General features: G+C 49.1%; 1 protein-coding gene across 4 annotated transcripts in view; it reads right to left on the bottom strand.

Annotated features, from left to right (window-relative positions):
• Positions 1–3,331: 3,331 nt before the first annotated feature.
• Positions 3,332–27,163, bottom strand: part of sash1a (SAM and SH3 domain containing 1a) — a 144,574-nt gene continuing 120,742 nt past the window's right edge. For 3 of the 4 annotated variants that reach the window (XM_084700115.1, XM_084700118.1, XM_084700117.1), the window contains exons 5-20: positions 25,293–25,333; positions 24,775–24,861; positions 24,494–24,606; positions 23,368–23,469; positions 17,846–17,981; positions 17,324–17,748; positions 14,655–14,729; positions 14,094–14,237; positions 13,060–13,192; positions 12,560–12,729; positions 12,033–12,242; positions 10,372–10,522; positions 10,100–10,228; positions 6,508–7,514; positions 4,725–4,856; positions 3,332–4,615 (exon numbers count right to left, since the gene is read on the bottom strand). In XM_084700115.1, coding sequence (XP_084556241.1) covers positions 4,355–4,615; positions 4,725–4,856; positions 6,508–7,514; positions 10,100–10,228; positions 10,372–10,522; positions 12,033–12,242; positions 12,560–12,729; positions 13,060–13,192; positions 14,094–14,237; positions 14,655–14,729; positions 17,324–17,748; positions 17,846–17,981; positions 23,368–23,469; positions 24,494–24,606; positions 24,775–24,861; positions 25,293–25,333 — 3,316 coding nt within the window. In that variant the 3' untranslated portion in view covers positions 3,332–4,354. The remainder of the gene's footprint in view (positions 4,616–4,724; positions 4,857–6,507; positions 7,515–10,099; positions 10,229–10,371; positions 10,523–12,032; positions 12,243–12,559; positions 12,730–13,059; positions 13,193–14,093; positions 14,238–14,654; positions 14,730–17,323; positions 17,749–17,845; positions 17,982–23,367; positions 23,470–24,493; positions 24,607–24,774; positions 24,862–25,292; positions 25,334–27,163) is intronic. The other variant, XM_084700116.1, reaches the window with a different exon arrangement.

Raw genomic sequence — 27,163 nt, 5'->3', positions numbered from 1 at the left:
TATGACAATAATGAATGTGAAGGTTGTATTGGTTTTTATGTGACTTTTTAATTTATACACCCCAACCAAGTTTTTCCAAATTCCACTACCATACGCTCCCTGGGCGTCATTGTTAAAGACCAAATTATTAAGTGGGACCATATTACCGGCTATATGACTGTTAAGGGTAATGTCTTTTTTTATTATTATTGTTTTTTTTGTTTTTTTTTTATACCACTCCTTCTTGCTGTCATGAGACTTCAAGTTATGTTATTTGTACATGTAACACATTACTGCTTGTGTACCTTGTTCAAGTGTTGCTATTTTCAAGCATCTCATTAATTTTCTCCAAACAGCCATGGTCACTACTTTAATTTGTGTTCCCCTGAACTTTTCTGTGTTCCATGGGAACAAAAGGGGGAAACTGTAGGGCTGTTTTGGCAGCCCCTTTGTCACTGGTCACCCAGACACTCGTCTGGGACAGTTGTTGATTTGCATGAATGCTAAAATGACAATCACACCTTGATGACACACCTCTGGAGAGGTGGTCTCAACAGTTGAAGAGGAAGGTGGACAGAGGAAGACTCTGAAATTATCATTAAAAGTTGTGTTCTTGAAAATAAGGTTCTAAACAGCTTTAAATGTCATGTTTGATATGCTTTTGTTTCTTATTTTGTGTGTTACATTCTAGTAATAATTTTAACACTGTAACATGTACATGTACAGGGTTTACAGAGTTTGTGCCTGCAGCAGACCAACATATGTTTAACATATTCCCTTGTCTTGCAAGGGCACCACTTGGTCTACTGCAGTCTTGATTAATGATCCAATTTGAATTTGTATGCGTTCGACAACTTTTCTGTCACATGACCGGTGTCCCCATTTTAGTCAGGTTTGGGTGTATATAGGAAGAAGTTTTTACCAATCACTTCGAGTTCTGTTTACGATACAGCTCCGGTGCGTTAGGCGCCTAGTCCTCATTGTGAATACCTTTGTTAACCATTGCTCTGAAGGTATGTTTTGTACTTGATGATATTTCATTATCATTGTATTGATTATCTTGCTATTTAGATAATAAACTATTAATGTGTGCATTTTAAAGTTACTTGTTCTCCTTGAAACGTATCTATCAAGCTACGGCGGTGAAAACTTTGATCTAGCCTGGTTGATGCGGCTAACTGATTATAAACATAGACTTTTGGAGTAGGTTTTAACTTAAGGCCTCTGAGTCACTTACAGTGGATCTCCACGCTCCGAAGGAATTTACCGGAGCCTCTGAGTGATTGATTACATATCCTACTAGGTCTACTATGGTTAAAATCCATATTATAGTAGAGATAAACGACTGTTTAGTGAACACGCATACTTTAGGGTCGGTGCTCTGATCAAGCAGACGATTTTTACCTACGTCAGAGTTTCATGTCATTAACTGTTTAGCGCTCAAGGTTACAGGTAACGCACTTGTGCACATTGTCAAAAATTGGAGTCAGATATTAACGAGTCAATTATCTCCCTGAGAATCTAACCAAAGGTGACTTGTGGTTCCCAAGCCAGGGACAAACACCGAGCGCGTCTCTGGCCTTTCGATTCACGGCCTACAAATCTGTCATTCCAAATCCAGTTGGGATATTGTAAAATAATCAGTTTATGGAATGGCATCAGAAGCCTGGAACAGAAACACTACAGTCAAGACCAGTCAATACTTAAGTATTATAGCCCAGGTCAGAAATAATTAGACAATCTCTATCTAACCGCCTTTCACTTTGAAACCACAGGGTCCATGTCACAGGGTCCAGGACATCATTGTGTATGTATTAGGTGTGCCAGCACAAGAGCAACAGTGAATCATAATTTCCCCATACTCCAAACCAGAGGGAATTAAATTAGCCCCAGTTCCTACAGCATATCCGGATGACTGATCTCACGTTGTGGCTCAGATTAAACAAATCCAGCTGGGTAACATGATAGCTCTTGTTATTGTATACAGAGACTTATTATCAAATAAAATGTAATGAATAAATTCATAGAGTGGAAGACAACATGTGGAGCAGGTTTTAGCTGTTAACCACAAAGGGTGAGAGAAGCTAATAACTCGTATACGCCCACACATACATTAGATTGTGTGTGTGTGTTGTGAGAGAGTGTTTGTGTATGTGTGTGGTTACTGCTTGTATCTAGATGTTTGTGGGAGAGCATACATGTTCATGTGTGTTTATGCAAACAAAACAAGGACAGAAGATGGGAAGAAAGTTTTTATTATATTTTCAGAATGACAATTCGTTATAGACATTTTTTTTTGTTTCAATACACGAGCGAATATTTATTGACATGAAACCAAATAAAATCATTTATACACTGAATTTTACAGTCCATACTGTAGTTTGTCACTGTCTAAAGCAATATGCAGTAAGGTATTGCTATTTGTACAGCTAATAATTACATTTGACATGAAAAGCAAAAAATAAGTTATTTAAATACCAATTACATATACAGAATGTGCAACTTTTGTTAAGCATTTCATATATGTAATTAAGATTTTGTTTTTTGTACGACTGCAAAAATTTTGGAAGTCAGTAATTTGAACAGTTAATTCATGATCAATTAATTACATTTGTACATTGACTTGGCATTGGGAACTCAATAAAAAGATAGCTAAATACCAGTATCATCCATTCAAAACCTTTACATAACCTGAAAACAAATATCCATTTGTGGACTTTACCTAATTTAGTTTAAAAACATCTGGATTTACTTTCTAAAGTGCATTTACAGTGACAGTAATTGTTCTAATCTTTACAAAATACATATTCAATGTCGGGCCTTTATGCTCAAAGTTTCCAGCTAATGACCCAGAGCCTTTGTATGAACAGAAAAGGCATTCCAACTACCAAGTCACCACGGCAACAGCACCCTCTAGTTTATGCCACTCTGTCAAACCTTTATTTTGAAATTCCATAGCTGGGAGCAAATTACGTTTGATGTTTGGAGTCTCCCTCCCAGAATGGCAGATAAACCAATGATCTATGAAATCGACAGTAACCTGGGTGACCCCAATGTCATAAATAAACCACCAATGAGGTTGAAGCTCCAAAACTCTCCCTTCTAGATCTGCCATCCCCTCCCCGACACCCGCCCACTTCCTGTTACGAGATAAGACATGACACTCCAGATGTGATCTTCGCCTCTGTCAAACAGCTGTATCCCTCCCTCCCTCCCTCCCTCCCTCCCTCCCTCCCTCCCTCCCTCCCTCCCTCCCTCCCTCCCTCCCTCCCTCCCTCCCTCCCTCCCTCCCTCCCTCCCTCCCTCCCTCCCTCCCTCCCTCCCTCCCTCCCTCCCTCCCTCCCTCCCTCCCTCCCAGCATGGCATGAACTAAGGGGCTAATGGGACATGGTAACATATTCATCTGTTCATTCCTACATTACACAGGTAAGGCAATGTAAAATGAGCTTGGATACACCCAGAGACATATTATCTGCAACAACCCAAAAAGAAAAGGGGATTTTAATGTGCAAATTGAACCTTGACAGACAGAACTAACATATTTGCGCGCCCAAGATATGATTCGAAATCTAAAATATAATCTCAAACAGATACACATCTGAAAGTATAAGATCACTTTTTGAAATTAGAATAAATTATACTGTATATTATATTGATAATATGAGAGAGATTTAGGAATTATTGTTTCAAATCTCCTTTGACAGCCTTGTTTGCCCGTTTTGTGTGTTACTTGTACATTTAATTGATTAATGCCCCAAGCTGATTAAAGAATGCTTTAGCTGTGGCATGTTATGCCTGGGATTAACAGTGACATTCGCAGATTAAAACAAAATTACTTTGGCCCAACTTCATCCTCACACTGTTCTCCAATGCTTACTGACATCAAAGATGGACATGAAGCAACACAGGGAAAGCATTGATAAACAGTCATTATAAAAAATCCAACTTTAAAAAGACAAGAGTGTGCTATTTTCCTTAACGGCAGCTCTCAAGGATGTGTTCTTTTGGACCACACGGTTGTCATGGAAACCAGACCCAACCCTGCAGACACATTCAGAGTCCGTTTTCAAAGGCATCTGATATCTGTTCTTGGCAGTCGGCGAGATCCCAAGGTGAACGCCAGTAAACGAGCGGGAACAGTCCAGAAAGATAAAGAGAGGGCGCAACAAGAGACAAATTGTTCTCTTTAATCTCAAGCGTAATGGCTGTCCCCTCATCCAATCAGACATCTCTATGAGACATGCAAGCCGTGCTGTGGTCACTCGCACTATAAGGATTAGGATTTGGTTTTGTGTTCGTTCACAGTGGACCACTGTGCTCTCTCCAGCCGTCCGACGGCTTGTGGTACAACTGCCCTGGGGGTGGAGCCGAGCCCTTACGACTGTGGGCCTCTGTGTGCTGTCACCAGCTGGGCCTCGCTCACCAGCCTGCGGGCGTGCCTCTCGTCCCGCACGCCCGCCTCCAACACGCTGCTCTCTGTCATGGACGACACGCTCCCCAGGGTGTCATACCCTGCCTCCATCAGGGGCGTGGCGTACATAGGCAGGCCGATGGACACCAGCCAATCAGAGACGGTGCTGACGTGACCTGGGGACAGGGGCTTCCGACACATCTCGGTCAACCCACCGAAGGGTATCTGGAAAAGAACAAAGCGTCAGGGAGAACAGACGTTTAGAACAGTCAGTTTCAGGGTAAGGGTCAGTCTGCTTCCGTGGTCATGGCTAAGGGATGTGGAGGAGACTCACGGCCATGCGGTGCTGCTTGCGGAGCTGCTTGACCCGGACCAGGTCCAGGCTGGAGGCCACCTCCTTCACCGGCTGATCCAGGTCCTCTGAGTAGCGCTGAACCAGCGGCTGGGGGATCCCACAACGCCCATGCTGGAGGGAGGAACGGTGAGGGTCAGTGAAGCGTGAGGGACACATTCAAATGATGCACTCATCCACTTACACACACACACAGGAAGTGCAGTATGTGTCGTCTAAATTGCTATCATGTGTTTGGATGAGTTTCAGTTTAGTGCAGATGTGAACTCCGACTGGCAGCTTTTCCAAACTTTGAAACCCATGGCAACCGTGGTCTGGAGTATATCAATATTGCTGTGCAGTGAAAGATTACTGTACAGACATTCAACAACAATCAGAGGATTGTCTTAGCTTTCATCAGACTGGGAGAAACCCATATCAGAATCTCCACTTCACTTTTCTCTCTCCGCTTCTAGAAAGTGTCAGCTAGCTTGTAGAGACTGGCAAGTCAGAAACCTAAACACTGAACTGTATATAAACTCTCGGGGCGCTGACTGTCAACTTTACTCACAACAAGAACCGCATGTTTGGTAGCGGTCAGAAACCGAGCAGGCGGGGGAGGCTTCTGCCTTTATGTGGCTGTTTGGACATGATGAGGAATGAGAGGCCCAGATTCTGATGTTTATAGGCAAATGAAGCAGACTCGTAATGTGGAATAACAAGCCCAAACTCTTAACAACCATAGGCTTCGAAATGAGGCGACATCCAATAACAGACAACAACTAGACTGTTGTGTCTTGTTCAAGGAAAAAAGGGACAAAGAGAGAAAGAGAGAAAGAGAGAGGGAGAGAGAGAAGATGGATTGGGAGCAGCAGGATAGAGATCACATGAGTAATCTGTCAGAATTAGATTAAGTGCTTGCATGCAGAAAAACAACTCCAGACACCTAGAACTATGGCCAGGAGCCGGCCAGCCCTGGCCAGCTAAACCAGACTAGGCTGGAGGCTGGAGGGAGGAGGAGGGCTGGAGGTGAGGAGGTAACATGGAGGCCCTGAGATGAAAAGGGAATGGCAGCTGAAGGAAAGGATGAGAGGTGAGGAGGAGAGAAGGGCTGCAGGATAGAATGCAAAAAAATGGACTGGATATCCAGGTGTCCTGTTTGACTTTTCCCTTTCCTGCAGCCAGGGAAAATAGGACTCTGGCCTAACAAAGTGCTATTCTATTTGAAATAAAATGTGTGTTCAAATTTTGATCTACATTTTCTCTAGTTACAGCACCCCTACTGGTGTAGCAGACTCCCTTTAGAACACAGTTCAACTCAGAGCCAATTCTGTCTGTGGTCTCCATTACATATGTCTAACCTCTGCACCAGCCATCAGAGCATGTGCCTGTGTGTGTGTATGCAAGAGAGAGAATGTGTGTGTGTGGTTAACCTGGCAGTGTGGGGTTTCATTTTTAAAGGGGTATCAGAGGGTCTAGGCCCAGGCTTGTAAACTTAACAGACTGCACCACACTGCAATGACTATCTACCCACAAGAGGCTTACCCTCATATAGAGTCTCACACACACACACATAGCTTTACTTCTTTTTAATATTGAAGCAAGCCAATGCTATTGTTGGCACAGAATACTGTTATGACCGAGTCAAGTAGGGCACATTAGAACTCAAACGCAAAACGCAGAGGTTACAGAAGAGACAAAACACAGCTTAGGAGTGTTTCTTACACCTCTAATACGGAAAGTTCCTACATGTGTGCACCTCGTCGACAAGGCGGTGGTGACTGACCTTGTCGGAGTAGGGCTCCTCGGTCAGGTCGATGCCCTCAGCCTCCAGCCTCTGCTCCAGGACGGTGGACAGGTCCACCGCCATTTTGGTGTGGGATGCCTTCCTGGCCACGGCAACCTTGCCAGCGGGCAAGTGGGACAGCCAGGGAGGGGGCACGGCGGGGGCAGAGTCTTGGTCTTCTGTTGAAGCTGTGGAACTGGCAGAGGGGCTGGCAGGAGTGCTGCTGGAAGGGTTCTTTGTTGGGAGGGAGGGGCCACTGGGGCTGCCGATGACTGGGCTAGGGGGGTGGGAGCTGGGGAGGGAGTGGGTAGGAGAAGGGGAGGCGGGTGTGGAGAGGGGTGGGTGGCGGAGGCCGTTAGCGAGGCGCTCCTTGGATTTCTTCATGGGTACGGGTGGGGGCACAGGGGGCTTCTTAGCGTGGGTCCGGAGGCTTCTCTCCCCGCCCGGGGAGGCCTCAGAAGGGCTGGGGCTTGAGAGGGGCTCTGGAGCATGGGGGGCAGGGCTAGCGGGGCAGGGGGGCCAGAGGGGCAGTTGGGAGGGCACGGTCGGGCGGTCGGCAAACCTTTTTGGGCTAACCGCAGGACCTCCACTTTGGGCCGGAGGACCCAGAGGAGGCTTCACTGGGCTGCCGCTCACCGACTTCACTACCCCCTTGTCAGGCTTAAGCTCCGGACTGTGGTCCTTCTTCTGGTCAAAGCCCTGTTCCCAGTGGAGGTCCCCCAGGGAGTGAGAGCGTTTCCAGGCCTGCGGTCCGGAAGTCTGTGGGGGTCCATCCAGCTCCTCACAGCTGCGGCTGGCCGGGATGGGGGTCCGGCGGTGGCTCTTCCTCAGCCCCAGAAGATTGAAGCCTCGCAGGTTGGGCTTGTGGAAGAAGCCCTTGGGGAACTTGCGCTCCCTCTTGTTCTGCTGCAGGGCCTCGGTGGACTGGGTCATGGGCAGGGTGGGGTAGTCTGGGGACTGTAGTCCTCCTGACGACCGGCTAGAGCGAGACGTCTTCCTGCTCTTGCCTGAAACAAAGGACACACCCCCCTGCTTGATTCTAGAGTCAGAGGAAGCACTTCTAAACCTGTTGGTGGCGATATCAGACTCTTGGTGGAAGTAATGTTGACAGGGGTATTGGACTGTTTGTGGTGATATTAGATTGGACTATTATTATTGGACTAAAACTGAGTTTTGTTTCCCCCCAATTGGAATTTGAATTGGACTCATGGACTGTATAGACTCCAAACAGAGAGAGAAGGGGAGAAAGGGGGCCATGAGCACATAGTGGTCCTGCACGTCATCCTGCATGTCATCTGGGATCAGTCTACAAAATAACAAGACTTCAGATTGCAGTTACCTATACAGAGTGTCTCTAAAGACAAAGACAGTCTTACGCAGGCCCACCATCTCGCTCAGCTTATACCCACACAGATGGAAACACACAGTAACGTATGGGCTGGGCTCAGCTCTGTGGTGGGCTACACTCTATGAACAGCCTGGTGACATCATCTACTTTGGGCTTTGAAGTGTGCCGAGTTATCACTTTTCTTATTTCTTGGGAGAGCTTTCATTAAGAGCACAGGATTGTGGTCGGTGTTTCTAATTCACTGCCTATTGATGTTTGCCGTGATAATATTTCAGTTTTTTAATAAAGCTCACGACTGCCATCCAGACTTGAATGATTAAAAACAAGTTGGTGATGAAGTCTCAGGGGGCACAAATAAAATCAAATATTGAACATGGAAGAAAGAATCTCTTGGAAACAGTCCTTTCACTGTCTATCATTAGAATTGGCACTGAGTGAAATATGGGATGCTTTTCATTAAACAGAGACACGAGGAGCCTCCGTCTGGATGGCTCCTCTTTGATATCATTTACATCCTGATGGAAGTGATCATCACTCAACAAAACAAATGACCCCATCAATATAATCCATTTCCATAAAGAAACTGTTGAATCTATGGTGTGGTGCACTACCTAGACAGCACAAATACAATCGTTCAGTACTGGAATGAGAGGAACGGACATGTACTAGTTGTGAAGACTGCACATCATGAAGCAGGAAGTGTGTGACTGGGACACTGGATCAGAAGGAGATGAGGGCCTACAGTGTGCCTACACCACAGAGAACAGAAATAGAAACTGATCAAAGATGCTGAATGTTATGCTGCTGGTGAGGAGTGTTAACCAGGATGAAGAAAAGAGACACACAGGAAAAGAAAGATAGATATGGAAGAAACAAAGCAAGCCGAAGATGTTCTGTTACTGAAGCTGTTTATTCCACAACTCACATCTCTACCGAGGCAGATAGATTGCACGTTTTTAACAGTATGAGACACACAGACAAACACACACAGACACACACTCGGACACACACACACACACACGCACATTAAACAAGTGGGAATCAGTCATTTGACTGACACTCACTGAGAAAGTTATGACAAGAGAAGTTATGACAGCTATGGTTTATGAATTATGACACAGAAAGATGGCCCAACTGTAGAGGAATAAAGCACAGCCTTGGGGGAGTTGTCTCAAATATACACAAGTAGCTTCAAATCAAACAAATATCTAAATAAAACGATAGCATGTAATGCTATTGTATCCATTACAGTTCAAATATTTAAACCAAGATTTTTCTTCTCAAAGCTGTTTAGGCACGTACGATCATTTGTGCAACATGGTCACTATGAAAATAAATATGATAAAGGTTACAATTTGAACAACCTGAAATGGCATGGACAAAGAATGCCCTGGCAATGGAAGAATCAGAACATGATCACATGAACAGCATCAACGTTTTCTCCACTCATGCATTTCTCCCCACCGCATTTGGAACCATTCCAATTAGTAACAAATAGCCTAGCCATGTCCTAATGTCCCAGAGACTCATATCGCTTTATAACACCTTTCAACAGAAGAACTCTCTGACTGAACAGTGCTCTGTCTCCCCCTCCTGAATCAGGAGCAGCTCTTGGAGCGTAAGAGGAGCAGGAGGGGGAGGAGGGGGGTCCCTGGGTCCAATGAGAGCCTGGCGAGGCTGGATACTAAAGGGGCTAGGTTTCAGAGGGAGAGCTCCGTGAGTTAGTGTGTGGTTGTCCCTTTGGGCCTTATAAGGCGTCGTGACCGAGGGGTGGACTAGGCCTTGCAGCCTGGGGACGAGAATGCACTCCCTTAGGATAGGGCCTCGGAAGTGATGAAAGAGAAGGCCTGGAGACGAAGAGAGCGGAGTGAAAGGGCAGAAAAAAAGAAAGGAAAGTGAGTATGTTTGTGTGAGTGAGAGAGATAGGTAAAGAGACAGAAACGAGAGAAAAAGAAAGAGACATATATTGTCCCTCTAGTACAGTAGGAAGCAAGGGAGAGGTGGGTGGAGTTAAGGGGCGGAGATATGCAGATGACACAGAGAGGAGGAGTTTGATTGGCTGGCGATCGTCTGGAGGAGCGTTGATGGGGAAGGTGGTTAGAGTGCTGAAGCATGGCAGAGGAGGTGCAGGACGAGGCCAGGAGAGAGGGAAGACTGGCAGTCACCGTAGCGCTAGGGTAGGCTAAGCTACAGCCAGGCAAGTCCCGTTAGCACTAGGCTAGGGCTAGGCTAGGCTATCATTACCATTTTCCAGGTTCTCATTGCTCTCGTAGCATCCTGAATCACGGGGGGAGTCGCCGACTAGGCTGTGGCCCTCAGACAGCAGTTTCTCCTGGGAACCTGACAGTCCGCTTCGCTCCGGATCACTGCTGCCTGAAAACACAAACACACACACACATGCACCAAAGTAACCATGAAACACTGAGACGGTACTCGCAAAGTCACATGACACGGATACGTCGCCCAGGATCGAGACTACGACACCCCGCCGGGCTTCCTCATGGGTCTGTGCTCACTGTCATACTCCTGCAGCAGCTCCACGGCGGTCATCAGCACGGCGCGGTGCTGGGGGTCCCGGATGTTCAGCTCGTCCAGGTCCTCCTCCTCCAGCAGCTTGAAGGTGTCCAGGTCCTCGTAGCCGTTGAACAGGAAGGTGGGCATGTGCTCCTGGAGGGGACAGGCTCGCCATCAGGAAGGGGGCTCTCGTGTTACAGGCTGACTATCAAGTCCTGACTCCTACATAGCTTCTGTTCAAATGGGACAGCAGAGGGTTCCTTTGGGGGTTCTTTAGGCTGATTCAAGGTCAGTTTTTTCTACCTGAAACCTGACTCTGACATACTATAAGCTATAGAGAAATAGACCTGACCTGGGACCAGCCAGTAACTCTCAAGAAGATCCTACACATTTGTAATGAATGGAGTCAATATGAACCACTGTTGATGAGCACCTGAAGCTCAGACAAGGCTGATCGTTTCTTGTTGCTACAGCGACACCACATTGAGGAAGGGTGAAGACAGGGATGAGGGTGGGGACACTCCCTGCTCCACGTCTCAACCACATGAGACCAGGCTACACACCCACACATACAGCTAGTCATCATGTCGCGGGACATCTATCCCATAGCAACCTCCAGTCTACGATGCTGATCTAATGTGTCTCTGACTGGTCACAACTAACATTATCATGTCACCCAATCACACTTGGCTGCCACCTAAATGATAGATGGTGGTTGGGTGCTTTTTGAACTTGTGGTGGACCCCCACTTGTGAGAGGCATAACACACAGACATGGAGTCACCAACGCAAACTGTTAATCAGCATGCTGGGAAATTGTGTATTTTTCAGTCTGAGATAATAGAGTTGGTGCTGAGATCCCTATTGACTAAGGAAAGGGAGACTGCAGAGGTGACCACAGACACCAACAGCAGCTATTTTAGCATCTATGTGGGCTAAAACTCCACATTTCCACATGTCCACATGTTTACACAAGTAAAAAATGCATTTCAAGTAAAAACAGAAAAATCTGAAAAAAGACACAGAATATTGATTCATCAGTAGTAGCTTGACATGGGACAGGCCAGGCAAGCCAAAACCCCTGAGGGTAAAAATACTCTTATACAGTTAGCGATTTGTAATGGGTGGTTCTGGGAAATAGTGTTTAGTCTACCTGCCTGCTACATGTGGTGGATGTTTGTCAGGTGCGAACTACGTATGTGCTGAGTGACATGTCAAGGGTTTCCAGACACACATGGACAGATAGCTCTCCCAAGAAGGCCCTGAGGGCTGTAATAACGTATTTGACCAAACCCTCCCGACCATTTAACGATATGGCTGAAACTGTCATGTCCTTGAGAGAAGTACAGGATTTAGACATTCAGTTGCCTGGTCTCTAATCACAGAGCTCCAATTGGATGGGCTGGCCACCGACACAGCCCACCTATGAGTCTCTCTCCTTGGGGCAGCTAGGCTAGCCAGCTGGGGTGTGTTCTGGAGATTTAGCTTAATTGAAGGGTTGGTTACGGTGTGATATGTATATGTGGGAGTGAGGTATTTGTGTATGTTCTTTGCTGTCTGTACTCTGGGAGTGCTCATGCATGTAGAAAAACATTATTCACACGTACAGTACATATACACGTGTGTGTATGTACGTCTGTGTGGGCATGCGTGTGTGTGTTCACCTTGAGGTTTATGCGTTCCAGCAACTCCTCGACAGAGCTGGGTTTGGGAGGGCGGCCCTTCCTCCTCCTCCTCACCGCTCTCTTGGGCTTCTCTTCTTCCTCGCTCAGCACGTCCACGTAGATGAACTTGAAGGTGCCCACCTTGTTGTTCAGCAGGCCCATCCAGGTACCCATGGGAGGCTTGCTGATGATGTCGATCACATCCCCTCTCTGGGCAACCAGAGAGAGAGAGAGAGAAAGACCAGAGAGAGAGAGAGACCAGAGAGAAACAGAAAGAGTGAGAGAGAGTTGGTAAAGATGTCTCAGTCAGCAATTCAATAAATAAATAAAAATATTAAAGTCAAATGCAAAAAAAAAAAAAACACCACAAGCTGACAAATGTCTCTCACGGATGTGTGTTCAAGATAAGATGAGTTTCCGTGGTGTTATCTTGTTTGCGTGTGTTATCTTCCGTTTCAGTGAGACTCTCACAGGGATATTAGCACGTGTACCCGTGTGAAAACGTGTGTAGAAGTGCTGGTTTGTACCTTCAGTTTGAGTGAGTCTGAGTCGTAGGGGCTGGGGGTGAAGTCTGTGTGGACCCTGGCTCGGCCACAGAACGGCCCTCTGTACGGAGGCTCCTCGTCATCCCCGTCCTCAGACTTGACACTCTCCCTGTTACTGGCCGACGAGTCTGTGGTGCTCACCGTTTGACCACCTGGAACAACCATGACCACACCATGACTGGGCTGGCCACTTCATGACCACATGCGGTCAACAGGTGACACTGCATATGATGTCATGTTACAGAGGATTCACAGTATATACTGTGTGAAGTTCATTGGAATGACAAATTGTTATCCAAGGCAGTGTGGAGATTGGAATAAAATGCAATGACAGCGCCCTCTTGTGGTCAAACATCAGACAGTGCTTTTCATCTGACCCCCTCAGTAAAACTGTGAATTGACTTTTTTATAGAGTTACAGGTAGGCATGAGCCCGATGGTGAATAAGTGCAGGCACAGTCACGTCCACACGCATACACTTACTCATGGAGCTCTGTCCACTCAGGGAGCTACGGAGACTCTCCACAGACCCTCCGGCCTTCAGCTTGGGCTTCTCCAGGGAGTCTGTGTCTGGCTGGGGGGACTGGGGGGAGCCGGGGGCCCCGTCAGGGCTGGACTGGAGACGAGGAAGACGTCAGGGACAGACAGAGGAGGGTGGCAGGAGAAAGATAGATGTAGGGGAGGAGGGAAAGAAAGGGGAGAGGGGTGCACAGACAGTGGAGACGGGGAGAACATTAAGGGAGAGAGATAGATGGAAGAGAGCGTGGGAAGATAGATAGGTGGATAGATAAGAAAGTGAGAGGGAGCGAAAGTGAGGACAGATGAGACAAAAGGGTGGAAGAAATGAGGGAGGAGGGCGAGAAACCATAACAGGAGGTTAGTATAATTCACATACACTCCATGATTCACTGTGATCGTTCATCCACCCCCTCGTGGACTGGCTACACTACTTTACTCCACCACCAGGGGGCACTGTGTCCTAAAGACAAGCCAGTGGCTGTGGCTGCCAAAATTGTTCAAAGCAACATAATCCTGACTTCTCCCATCATTGAGTGTATTGAGGCTGCCATTGTGAGAGCTGTTTGTCCCAGTGGGAGTGTGTGTAGATGGGTGGGTCTGGAGATCAGGACACACCTAGAGGCTGCAGAGGCCAAGGATCCAGCCTCTGGGCCGAAGGAAAAGGGCCCATGTGAATTAGACCGTGAATCCACTAGTGTGTTTGTGAATGCTGATGTTTTTGAGCCAAGTTACTGTAATACACACACAATAATACGCTTCACTGCATGATCTCAGTGACTTCAACACGGACACACACACACACACACCCCGTCAGCCCTGGAGGGACCGACATTGAGAGGGGGGACAGCTGTGTCTGAGGTGTGTGTGTGTGTCTTGCTCGCTCTTTTTCTCTGTGCAGTTGGATGTTTATTCCGTAACCAACACAAACACACTCACACATACAGGGCCAGACTGAGAACAGAAACCAACATCTTTTGTGTGTGTGTGTGTGTGTGTACCTGCTCAGACAGGGGGCTGCTGTACTTCTTGGACATGCGTTTCCTCATGGTCTCCTTGACAGACTTGACCTTCTTCCCCAGAGAAATACGAGAGGTGTTGGGAGACTTGACCACCTCACGATAGATTGCCTCCTGGTCCTTAGTCTGAGGGGGGAGAGCGAGAGCGAGAGCGAGAGCGAGAGAGAGAGAGAGAGAGAGAGAGAGAGAGAGAGAGAGAGAGAGAGAGAGAGAGAGAGAGAGAGAGAGAGGAGAGGGAGAGGGAGAGAGAGAGAGAGAGAGAGAGAGGAGAGAGAGAGAGAGAGAGAGAGAGAGAGAGAGAGAGAGAGAGAGAGAGAGAGAGGGAGGTGATACGAGTGAGAGAGTGAGTGAGAGCGTTAGTGAAATGGGAGAGAGGCAGGGTGTAGAGGGACAGAGTGAGAGAGAGTGAGAGGCAAGGAGAGGGATTGAGAGCAAGAGATGGGGGGGGGGGGGACAAAGAGATTGATTGAGTTCATTGGGAAGTCAGTTAGTCCCCACAGCACTGACCCACAACAAACCATCCGGTACTGATAGCGTCCTTACATTAGCCTCTGACCCGGTGCTAACAACGTGGAGGGAGCGGTTCGACAGGTCGAACCCTCCGAAACTGCACGTCCTCTGAGAGCGGAGAGAGAAAGACAGACAGGTCAAGAACGAAAGAGGAAAGGAGAGAGAGAACAGAGAAAATCAGTCTGATTTCAAGTGCCATCTTTTGCACATTCTTGCTCAGTAGGAGTCAGATAACAGATGATTCATGCTTAGCACCACAATCCCTGGCAGCAGTCAGACTACATGTATGGATTATGTATGGAGCTGCTGGGTGATTGGTGTCAGTCTGCCAGTGAAATAACTATGTAATGGTATGATCTCATAAGGGTCTACAGGAAATAAATATGATGTCACATGAAAAATGTAGATGGAAGCCTCTTATAGCAAGTTAGTGTGAAGTCATCGTTAAAGAAAGGCTTGGGTGGTTAACTTGTCCCTGGAGAGATGCAGTTATTGTAGTGGCATGGTTGGGTTATGTTCATTTAAATCTCTAAAGCCATGGGGACTTTATTATCATGTAAAAGAAATCATGTGAGATCATTAGGTTTGATGTGGTCAAGCTGGAGCCCAACATAAGTATCTTTATGAGGGTAGTAAACACACGCACACACACGCACACACTACGCCCAGCCCAAGTATAACACTCTGGTGGTCGGCTATTAGTTGGTTATTTAGGATGGAAACGCACACATTTTGTGGGTGCATCAACAGAGCCTGTTTTACAGAGCGTGGCAGAGAGCTAAATCTTAAGGAACATTAATATGTTTAGAGGTTGTAGAGCCATCCGGGAGGGGGGCTTCTTCAGTGCGCAGTGTGTCTTTGACAGGGTCATGGCAGCTGGGATTCCTTATCTGATTTCTCCAGCAAACATGATTTCCAAGGGGAGAGAACTGAGATAAGGTGAGCCAAGTCACGAGATGGAAGATAAGGGTCCCGAGTAGACGAGAGGTGGATCATCTTATCAATGACCCGCCTTTGACCTCCAGCCACCACACACACACGGAAGTGAACACGCGCATACACACACACATCTATGCATACACACAGCGCTAAAGAGCAGCCCCTAATTTAATCTAATCTTAATAGGGCATCTCTAATGATCTAGAAGGTTCCAGGAACTGTGGCCTCAGATTCTTCCTGTGATTGGGTCACGCTGGGAACAGTACTTATTTACAGTAACAGGGTACTATTAGACTAATAGAACTCTGGCTGCAAGCCCCAAACAACCGTGTCACACGGAGCTTCCAAGGAAAGCTGCCGTTTGGAGAACGACTGAAGAGGCATCCAAAAGGTAGGCTGGAGATGAGTTCTACAGTGATGTTCAATGGAATGGCAATGCACAGGTCTTCCACAGAACAGGTGCAAAAAAAAAAGAGAAGAAAAAAGGAAAGAACTTCGAAAAAAAAGCAACATCCGTGACATCTGTAAATATGACTTGAGTATGGAGGCACACGGACCAAAGTAACCATCAAAAAACAGATGGACAAAAATGTTTATGGATGAGGTTGTGTACTGATGTGAGGGGTACAAGGCAGTGTTGACTCAGGCTTCCTCAGGGCTGCAGAATAGTTATTTCTACTGTACCTTTTGTAACTAATTCATACTGAACTATTTCATGAGTGAATTCTTGTTTTGTAAAGGACTGCATCATGCTTATTACTATTAGTAAATATCTCCACTGACTGCTCTGCTGTTCTCTCCTCTTTCTGTATTCTCTTCTTCCTCTCTCTCTCTATCTCCACCCTTTAAAGCCCTCCCTCGTTTCAGAGGCTGAGTGCCGTGACCCGTCAGAACCCTGGTTCTTCCCCTCCTTCAGTTCTGTCCCAGTGGACTTGTTCAGTCCCTGAGCCCAACCGGGCTAACGTTGTCTAAAGGCCAGTTATGCAACATTCTTCTTTTCTCACACTTGCCCACACACTTGCCCTGTGACAAGGGCACAGTCACACTCCTCGACAGTGGATTGAAAACGTACAAACATGAGCACAAGGATTTGATCAAGCATCTGCTTCATAGAGCTATTCTGCAGCCTTGAGGTGAACCAGGTCCTCCTGACCAGATGAGGGAGCTTTCTCCACCCCGCCATACCAACTCACAGACTTCTGCTGGATGCGCAACAGCACGCGCTTGGTACAGCGGTCCACGCTAGCCGCCCACTTCCTGTCCGCCTCCCTGTCCTCCTCCAATAGGCAGCGGCGCTCTGCGCGGCTGAGCGTGACGGGCCGGACCAGCTGGGCCCAGTTCAGATGGCCGTAGAGGCTGCGCTCCACCACGTAGGTGATGTTCAGCTCGCTGACCGCCGTGCGGCCACGGAGACGGCGAGACGGGAAGGCCCAGCTCCCACAGCCTACCCCACCGCCCCCAAACCCGCCCCCTTTGGCCTTGGCGAGGTCGCAGCGGGCGGGGGACGGGGAGGGCGAGGAGGACTGGGGCGGGGTCTTGGCGTTGCCACGGGAACGCTGGTAGAGGAGGTGCTTGGTGGAGTAGGCGTAGTTGGGGTCTGGCTTCTTGTGGGTCCAGCTGCCCTGCTGGTGGTGCTGTTGCCGGGAGGATTTGGGGCTTCCCTGGGCGTCGTCCAGGGACACCAGGAGGCGGGACTGGGGGTGTGGTTTAGGGCGGGGCTTAGTGAGGCCGTAGAAGGCGTAGAGGCTCTCGTTGCTACTTACCCCATGGGAGAGGGAGCTGAGGGCCTTGCGCATCTCTCCCTCTGTCATGGAGCGGGACACCTTCCCCTCGTCCTCTGGCGCGCACCCCTCCAGCTCAGAGAAGGAGGACCCGCTGCCCCCCGCCCCCACGGCCCCGCCGCCCCCCAGACCCCCACAGGCCACGGGGGCCCTCCGGGGGGGGCGGATCAGGCCGTGGGTGCTGGAGGACTTGCTGAAAGTCTTGACCAGCTTGTGCCCGGACCAGGTGTCCAGGCTGCTGGAGGAGGGGGAGGTGGTCAGGCTGTCGGTGTCCCCGTCAAGGGAGAGCTGGTCCTGGGCCAGGGAGGACAGCGAGGCGTCCTGGGGCCCCGAGGGCTTCTTCAGGACCCCGGTGTACAGGGCTGTGTTGTCCTCACAGGTGGGCGACGCCTCCAGACTCAAGGAATCTACGAGTAGAGACGAGGGCCATTTGGATCATTCTCCCCTTCAAGTCGAGGGTGATGTAATCACTCCTGACAGGTTGGATTCAAGCGCACTCCCTACCTTCAGAGCCGTGCCTCTTTCCCTCGTCCACCTTGATGAGCTTCTTGCGGACGCGGCGTGTGGAGTTGACCAACTTGTGGAGGCGCTTGAACTTCACCGAGTCCTCCGACTGCTCGTCATCTGACTGCTCACGAGACTGAGGTAGAGAGAGAAAGAGAGAGAGATTGAGACCAGAGGTGTATCGCAGAGAAGACAGGAGGAAAGACTGAAGACAGTAATGTCACTCACAGTATCACTCACAAAGCTCAACAGATATGTTGACTCAGTTGACGCAGTTATTCTACACACACATATGAACAAGGTTAAGTTGGAATAGACATAGTGACATGGGTTAATGGATGATGGTGGGTGTTTCAGATGGATGGTCACAGTTAGTGATATGAGAACATGAAGGGTTTGGATTGGTTGAGGACGCAGTGTGGGAGGTGTAGCTTATACAATAAACCACACAGTATGACCTAACAAATACCCAGAAATGGGTTCGCAGTTCGAACATGCTGCCTGCTGAAGAGTTGACAGAATGTTTACTGGATAATGGAGCCACCCGGCCCATAGGATGGATGCTGCTTGGGCACACAGAGGCCCATTGTGCGCGAAAGAGAGAGTGTGGAAGTAGAGACGGAGAAAAACCAAGAATAAGGGAGAAATGGAGAGAGTAATAGAGAGAGAAATAAGTCACCGACAGAATCATCAGCGTCTCTCCCCCTGTCTCTCCCCCTGTCTCTCTCTCTCTCGCTCTCTCTCGCTCTCTCTCTCCCTCTCTCCCTCTCTCTCTCTCTCTCACACACACTCCAACATGAAGCTCGTCTTCCCCTCCCTGGCAGCGTATGGGGGCTCATGTGCTGTGTGCTGGGTTTGGCCCAGAGGAGGTCCTGGCAGCACCACAGTCTCTCTGGGTCCACCACCCACACTTGTTTCTCTTTCCACTGGTCTCCACGGCAACGCTGGGGCTGGTCACAGGCAGCTGCCCCCACGGCCAAGGCTGACTGCATCACACTCACACACACAGACACACACTCTCGGACACACACAGTGTCCACATGCACAGATACACACCCACACAACCCACGCACACATACATCCAGTCAGTCATCAAGTGAATATCCCTGGCCTGTACAGTCCTGCAGGGTGGAGCTTTCAGCTCTGCCTAACTCTCCACCTGACACAACCCTGTGCTGCAGCCCCGTGGTGGATGTATGTCTGCGAGAGAGAATGTGTGTGTGTGTGCACAGTAAGGGTGATGTTCTGAGATTAGCAGTAGACCACAGTAGACCACAGATGCTAGGTCTACACTCTGTCTGTTCTCCAGGAGGGAACCTGTATGACTAGAGCCTATCTCCAATCCCTTGTGTGTGTGGCGCCATGGGAGCTGCAGATTACCCATAAATCACTCTCCGTCCGCCCCCCTCACCTCACCAGTCTCTAGGGTGTGAGCTCTGCACGCCGTTCATCTGTTAACGGGACCTGGCCAGGGCCGGAGGGCATTCATTTGACTTCTGACCTCTCAGCTTGTAGAGAAGAACAACCCTCCACTTTCTCATACACACACACACACACACACAGTACACACAGCCTCTCTCATTTCAAGTAAACACATCTGGCTGGAACAGCCCTCTTCCAGTCCCCACTGGCTCCCAAGGGCTCCGAGCATTGAGGCTTCGAGACACTTAACACTAACAACAGCTCTGAGTGGGAGACAGCAGAGACAGAAGACTCAGGAGAGAAGAGTCAGGAGAGAAGAGAGGAGTCAGGAGAGAAGAGTCAGGAGAGAAGAGAGGAGTCAGGAGAGAAGAGTCAGGAGAGAAGAGTCAGGTGAGAGGAGTCATGAGAGAGGAGTCAGGAGAGAGGAGTCATGAGAGAAGAGAGGAGTCAGGAGAGAGGAGTCAGGAGAGAAGAGAGGAGTCAGGAGAGAAGAGTCAGGAGAGAGGAGTCATGAGAGAGGAGTCAGGAGAGAGGAGTCATGAGAGAAGAGTCAGGAGAGAGGAGTCATGAGAGAAGAGAGGAGTCAGGAGAGAGGAGTCAGGAGAGAAGAGAGGAGTCAGGAGAGAGGAGTCAGGAGAGAAGAGAGGAGTCAGGAGAGAGGATTCATGAGAGAAGAGAGGAGTCAGGAGAGAGGAGTCATGAGAGAGGAGTCAAGAGAGAAGAGTCATGAGAGAAGAGTCAGGAGAGAAGAGTCATGAGAGAAGAGTCATGAGAGAAGAGAGGAGTCAGGAGAGAGGAGACAGGAGAGAGGAGAGAAGAGATGGGTCAGGAGAGAAGAAAGGAGTCGGGAGAGAATAGAGGAGAGAAGAGACAGGAGAGAGGAGTCAGGAGAAAGGAAACAGGAGAAAGGAAACAGGAAAGAGGAGACAGGAAAGAGGAGTCAGGAGATAGGAGGTGACAGGAACCCTGGTCCTGAGCCTCTAGGGACATGTGACTGCCAATCAAACAACTGTGAATAGCTGCTAACTGCAGCCAACCAGGGACCATGTCACATAGGTCACAGCCATGGAGATGACCCCTGGCCAACGCACACACACACGTGCCTGCACATACAAAGAAAACAGCATTCCGGCTCCAGTTTCTAGTCTTGCTGGATATACTGTACAGTGCAGAGCATAATGACATGGTATAGTTCTCCTGAAAACCAAGTCAGAACTGCTCAGATAAATCACAGCAAACCTGAACTGAGAAGTATCTACAGACCACATCCCACACACCTAGATCTCCATAGAAACACAGAACTCTCTCTACACAAACACAGGTCCCTCCATTCTGCAGACACCCAGCAACCCAGTGGAACCTAATTCAGCATGCTAACCAGCTGCGTGTGATGTTACTCACCTCGTTAGACTGGATGCCTAGTCTGGTAACAGCATATCCACCGAGAAGTATTCCGAGTCTCACACACACACACAGACACACACAAACAGTCCCTCACAAAGTTGGTAACGCGGCACACACACACTCAAAGATGCACGCACTCTCTTGCAGCCAGTAGGTAAGCACAGCTCTATAGAAGGGAGAGATCGGAGAGTGTATGTGTTGGAGCAGGACGCCAGTGGTGTGTGGGGCAGCAGAGAAAAGGCATGTTGTGCCTGGAGAACAATCCCAGCGTTTCAGCCCCCCCCCCGGACCCTACTCTGGCCCCCACCACTGTAACGACCAGCCCTGGAATGTAGGCTCTGATCTGAGAGAGAGAACGAGAGAGAGAGGCAGAGAGGGAGACGGAAGGGTGGGGAAAAGTGAGCGAGCCAAAAAGAGGATGGATTGTGAGACAGAGGAAGCACAGAGAGGCGTGTGCATACATATGGACACACACACACACACACATACACACACAACCATTAACCACTGGAAAGGGGGGGACCTAATTCCATTTCTAAGAGGGGAACTTTACATCCCCCCTCCCCCTCCCCCTCCCCCCTCCCCCTCCCCCCAGGGCCCTCAGACATTTCCTGAAGAGGTCCAAGGGACGAGGGAGGGAGTGAGGGATCTTTGTCCTCCCTCTCTTCCTCTGGTGGACGTGTGCTAGCAGCCCCCCGAAGACAAGCCAACTGTTCCTCTGAACAATACACCTTCAGTCATCCCTTTATCCTCTCTCTCTCTCTCTCTCTCTCTCTCTCTCTCTCTCTCTCTCTCTCTCTCTCTCTCTCTCTCTCTCTCTCTCAGTCCATTTATCTCTCTCCCAGACAGGAAGCCGAGTTGTGGTGGCTGTGGGGGCACGCAGAGGGTTAACAAGCACATCAGTGTGCCAAGGCCATGGGGCGGCCCACTCATCCACATCAAACGTTCAGAGCCAGACTGTGGTCCAGACCCGGGGCTGGAGAGACCACACAGTGATACCAGACCCATCACTACCACCACCCGGAAACCCAGTCCAGAGAGGAAGCTCTGTTAGCGTGCACAAATGGCCTATGTGTATATGTGTGTGCATGAATGTGTGTTTGTGAGTGTGTGCTGCCACAGATCATGCCACTGTGGGAGGAAATATAAAATTAATATAATGAATCGGAAGTGCAGAATGTTAACATCCTGAAGGGGGAGTATGAAGGCTGGACCAGGGGAAGGGTGGATAGATAAAGTAGATATGTTGAAATATTAGGATTTAAATGGCATTGCTGCATAAACAAAGAGAGTGTGTGTATGTGTGTGTGTATGCACATAGTTTTGAGAGATTACGAAGCAGGAGGCCCATCTGGACCTGGTTCTGTTCCAAAACCCTTGACCTGCATCAACACACACACACACAAACACACACACACACACACAGTGTATTCCTAAGCCCCCGCACACACATCACAGGAACCATGGATGCATACATCACTTCTGGGCTCAACACAGCAGAACAGGACTCTCTCCCCCTACGGACCACTGGGCCGGGTCCAAAACAACTTTTAACATCCTCCCAACATCCTAACCCTCCATATGCTGTATGCTCCCTGAGAGGCACACACACACACACACACACACAATAACACACACCAGCACACACTAACCCACACATGCACACCCTGGAGTGATGTAACAGTTAGAGGACCATGGTCTGGTGTGAGCCAAGTCACAGCATCGTCACTTCGGTCAACTGGGTTGATCTGAGGCCTGTCTCACCACAGAATGTGTCTCCGATTAGACTGACAGTTGAAGTAAGCGTGGCAGTAATGGGTGACCACTGCAGCGTGATCCTTCTCTACGTGGACCACCAGGGACAACCCCAGATGGTCGCCTCTTTTAGCCAGGAAAGAGTGCCTCAGCCTGGGCATGAGCCTCTGTCTCATCTTCCCTGGTCCCACCCATGCTGATTGCTATGACCCAGCTCTGGGGATAGAGAGGGAGAGGAATGCAGGCATGCTGGGGGAGGGCATGCCTTAGTTTGGCTGAGAAGAACAGCGACAGAGAGGGAGGGAGAAAAGGAGAAGGAGACAGAGGAGGAAGAGAAAGAGAGAGAGAGGGGAGGAAGGATGGATGGAGAGGGGAAGGGAAGAAGGGGGGAGAGAGACACAGAGAGAGAGAGAGAGACAGAGAGAGAGACAGAGAGATGGAGATGGAGTTGGACAGGAATAGGGAAAAGATAAAGTGATGCTGATGTTACTTAAGGATGTTTAATTAGGTAAGTATCATCACTGCCATATGAGCTGGACAAGAACATGGTGTCTGTATGAGGACACGTCATGGTCAAAAACAATATGAGCTGAATGCACCACAAAGGAAAAAGCAGGCAGAGTGATTCACTGGCCTGCCCTTGCACACATACCCAGTCAAAGATAAGACAAGTTGGAACAAACAAAAAACACATCACATTCAAGGTTACAACAGAGACACAACAAAGATGGCCGCTCTCCTGCGAAGCTTCCTGTTGGAGTCGTTGAGGTCACTGAGACAGTCAGGGGTGAGGGGTCAGAGGTGAGGGGACAAGGGGGTCAGGGGTGGAGGCTCATAGGTCAGAGCTCAAAGGAGAAGGGATGAGGGGTCAAGGGTTAAGAAGTATTTGTGTGTGTGTGTGTGTGTGTGTGTGTGTGAGTGGGTATGTGTGAAGTACTTACGTTGCAGTTTGAGGACTGGTTTAGATTGAGACTGGATCCGTCAGTCCACTCTGCAGTATCAGCACTGCTGGACTGTCTGCTCTGGCTCTCATACTCCTTCAGCTACACGCACGGAGAACAAGAGTTATGACAGAGGTCGTCCTCCTGGTACACTGGGGACCAGGTTGCTGCCTCCACACGCACAAACACGCACACACACACACACACACACACACACACAGTCCACACATAGATTGACATACACACTCACACAACACTCTTCAATGCCCACTCTCATTACACGTGCACGCAGGGTAATCGAGCACATTTGCAAACACACAGAGTAAAACACACAACATGTTTTACATTGAACTCCGAAAACAGACATAAACACAGGCCTACAAACATGGCCATCACCAACACATCACGAGTACCAGTCCACAAACAAAACTGTCCACAGAGGCTGCCCATTGATTGCGGAGTCTGATTGGATTGTTTGAGTGTCAATCACAGAGAAAGAGGGTTGATACCCAATAGTAGGCCAGAGAATTGGAAACAGGGGGCAGGAGAATCAATGTCTGCCTTGTGGAGAGCAACCTGGTGCTAGAGAACTGCAAACCAGTCAGACATGCTCTCCCACAGGAGGACAGAAGGTGGAGGAGAGGGAGTGGAGGAACGGTAGGAAAGAAATAATAGGATAACAGAGCACGAAAAGGGATATAAAGAAAGAGGGAAGGAGGAGGAACCTACGATAATGAAAAACCGAAACGAATGAAAAACCAGTCACCATCTCGGGCAACAAACCCCCAGTGCACCACTCTCACCACACCAGCAGGGGGAGCTACTGAGCTACCATTTCTATCTACAGTATGTCCTGCAGCATGAACACATCCACAACCGCACACACACCAACTATGAACCCCAATAAAACCCAGTTTGCCACAAGAGCCTGAGCCAAGAGGCTTGGGCTGAACGTGTGTGTGTGTGCGCGTGTGTAATGGGGATAGTACATGATTATCATGTATGTGCCAGGTACATGTTAGTAGGTGTGAGTCGTTTTAGTAAGAGCTCCATCCATGAGAGGTGGAGCAGGAGGGTGGGGCGTGCTGGAGGCAGGCTGGGCCCAGGACAGAGGACTGGTTCCTACCCTGGCCAGGGCCTCCTCCACCGTGATCATCTTCTCCTTCACCATCATCATCAGCTGGATACGCTCTTCATCACTCATGGTGATCTCACTGGCCACGTAGCCAATGTCCTCTCCTGCCAGGGTCAAAGGGTAAAGGTCGGAGTGAGGAGGGGGGCAAGTAGAGCAAAGCGGAGGAGCAGGATTCCATGTCTCAGTATTTCAAAGTTCCCTCTGTGGGGATATGGGAGGTCGATAGAGATGGTGAAGACACAAACAGAAGGGTGACGGAATCAGTACTGAACCTTTCGACATCTGCCTCACGACTCCCTTCTGAGACTTCCGGAAGTTCTGCCAGAAGGATTTGTTCTTCTTCTTGTTATCCCATTTACCTGCGAGTCAGGAGAGAGAGTGGGTGTTTACATAGAACCCTGACTGTGGAGTTAAGGCATAGGATAAAGAATGAAACACAGTGGGATCCTATGGGCAGCCTTTAAGACCAATCAGTGTGTGTCTGTGTGTCTGTGTGTGTAAGCCTGATCACACACTTGTGAATTTCTAATACACATTAGACAGAGACTTGCCAGTGGGAAGGAATGCTGATCTTCAGCCTTAGTTTCCTACTAAACTGTCTATCTTTGTCCCTGGGTCACCAACAGTTCACATGCAATGCCATGGATGTGGAATGTGTGTCTGTTGAATCTTTGTACCGTGGAGTCTTATTGGTATGAATGTGACTGTTTTGTGTGTGTGATGTTTATGCGTGACTGTATGCCAGTGTATGTGTGTGTGTGTGTGTGTGCTGTGTGTAGATGACACTAACCTCCAGAGCCGTCCTCTGAGCTGGACTTGTGCAGAGACATCCTGGAAGAAGAACACAGGAGAACATCAACATCTCACAAACACATCGCAAACACACCACAAACACATTGCAAACACACCACAAACAATACACAAGTTCATATCAAACATACCCTACTCCCACCAACATCCCCACCATCTAACACATTCTTATCTCAATCATCGTCAAACCTCCATTTCCACACACTGAAGGGTAGGTGAGGACAGGCATTTACAAACAACATTAAATAATGTGTTTGAGAAGGGAACGACTGTATTGGCAGTTGTATGTGTTGACCACTAGGGGGCAGTGGTGAAACACGTCAGAAGGGGAAGACAGGCTCCCGAGGATCAGGGGGAAAAGAGGAAGTGAGGAACGAGGACACGAGGAGAGGAGAGGTGAGAGGATACAAGGAGAGGTGAGAGGAGGTGTGGAGAGGAGTTGAGAGAGGAGGTGAGGTGAGGAGAGGAAATGAGAGAGGGATGGACATGAGAGGAGTGGTAGATAGGGGTGAGAAAATGAAAGAAGAGTGGGTAGAAGAGAGATTTCTAAGAGAGCAGAGGCTGACGGAGATTTGAGGATAGGATGAGGGTTGGCAGGGAAAAGGAGGGGAAAGGAACGGGTAAAGGAGAGGAGCAGACGATGGGAGAGAAAGCCAGAGAGTAGAAACCACAGGGCAGACTCAGCCTGTTTGTGTTTCCACTTCCCTTCTGAAGATAGACAGTCACGAGGAGAGAGAGAGAGAGAGAGAGAGAGATAGAGAGAGGGAGAGATTGCTGAGGAGAGGACATGGAAAATAACTGGATTGAGAAGCTGATGAAGTTTGCAAAACATTTTGCCTATTCCAGTCGCAAATACATGTTCCAGTCTGAACACAGAGACACTGTCATTCAGCAAGCCAACCTCCCATTCCCTCTCTCCTCTCTCTCCTCTCCTCTCCTCTCCCTCCTCTCCTCTCCCTGCTCTCCTCTCCCTCCCTCCTCTCCTCTCCCTCCTCTCCTCTCCTCTCCTCTCCTCTCCTCTCCTCTCCTCTCCTCTCCTCTCCTCTCCTCTCCTCTCCTCTCCTCTCCTCTCCTCTCCCTCGTCTCCTCTCCCTCGTCTCCTCTCCCTCCTCTCCTCTCCTCTCCCTCCTCTCCCTCCTCTCCCTCCTCTCCCTCCTCTCCCTCCTCTCCTCTCCTCTCCTCTCCTCTCCTCTCCTCTCCTCTCCTCTCCTCTCCTCTCCTCTCCCTCGTCTCCTCTCCTCTCCCTCCTCTCCTCTCCTCTCCTCTCCTCTCCTCTCCTCTCCTCTCCCTCCTCTCCTCTCCTCTCCTCTCCTCTCCTCTCCTCTCCTCTCCTCTCCTCTCCTCTCCTCTCCTCTCCCTCGTCTCCTCTCCCTCCTCTCCTCTCCCTCCTCTCCCTCCTCAATCTTATCCCCGTCTCCTGGGCTGGTGATCCAGTGAGGAGTAAACAGGGATGACCTCCTGTTGTTCAGACAGAGCAGTGTTACGGTCACGTCTGGTTTTCACTGTCAACTTTGGGAGTGGTTTTCTACGGCTGTGTTACATTCATATGTTATGTTAATGAAGGAATTAATCTAGAGCTGACATCACACTCTATAGACCTGCCCTGCCTGCTAAAGGCATCCCAGACACACACACATACACACCACACACACACATAGCAAGGTCCATAGTGTCCATGCTTCACATTCCTGTCAGACAAGCTGGCTGAGGTGTGTAGAGGTGGAGCAGCAGAACCATGCCAAATCTGTCTCAGCCTCCTTCACTCTGTGTGTGTGTATGTGTGTGTGTATGTGTGTGTGTAATGGCATGACGGCCCTCTTGGTGCTATGGGAAAGTTTACCGCCGCTTTAA

The sequence above is a fragment of the Hypomesus nipponensis genome, chromosome 6, assembly GCF_054491055.1.
Source record: "Hypomesus nipponensis isolate SF chromosome 6, ASM5449105v1, whole genome shotgun sequence".
NCBI classification, from domain to species: Eukaryota; Metazoa; Chordata; class Actinopteri; order Osmeriformes; family Osmeridae; genus Hypomesus; species Hypomesus nipponensis.
The sequence above is the reverse complement of the archived record's forward strand: the minus strand, read 5'-3'. Positions and strand labels throughout refer to the sequence as shown.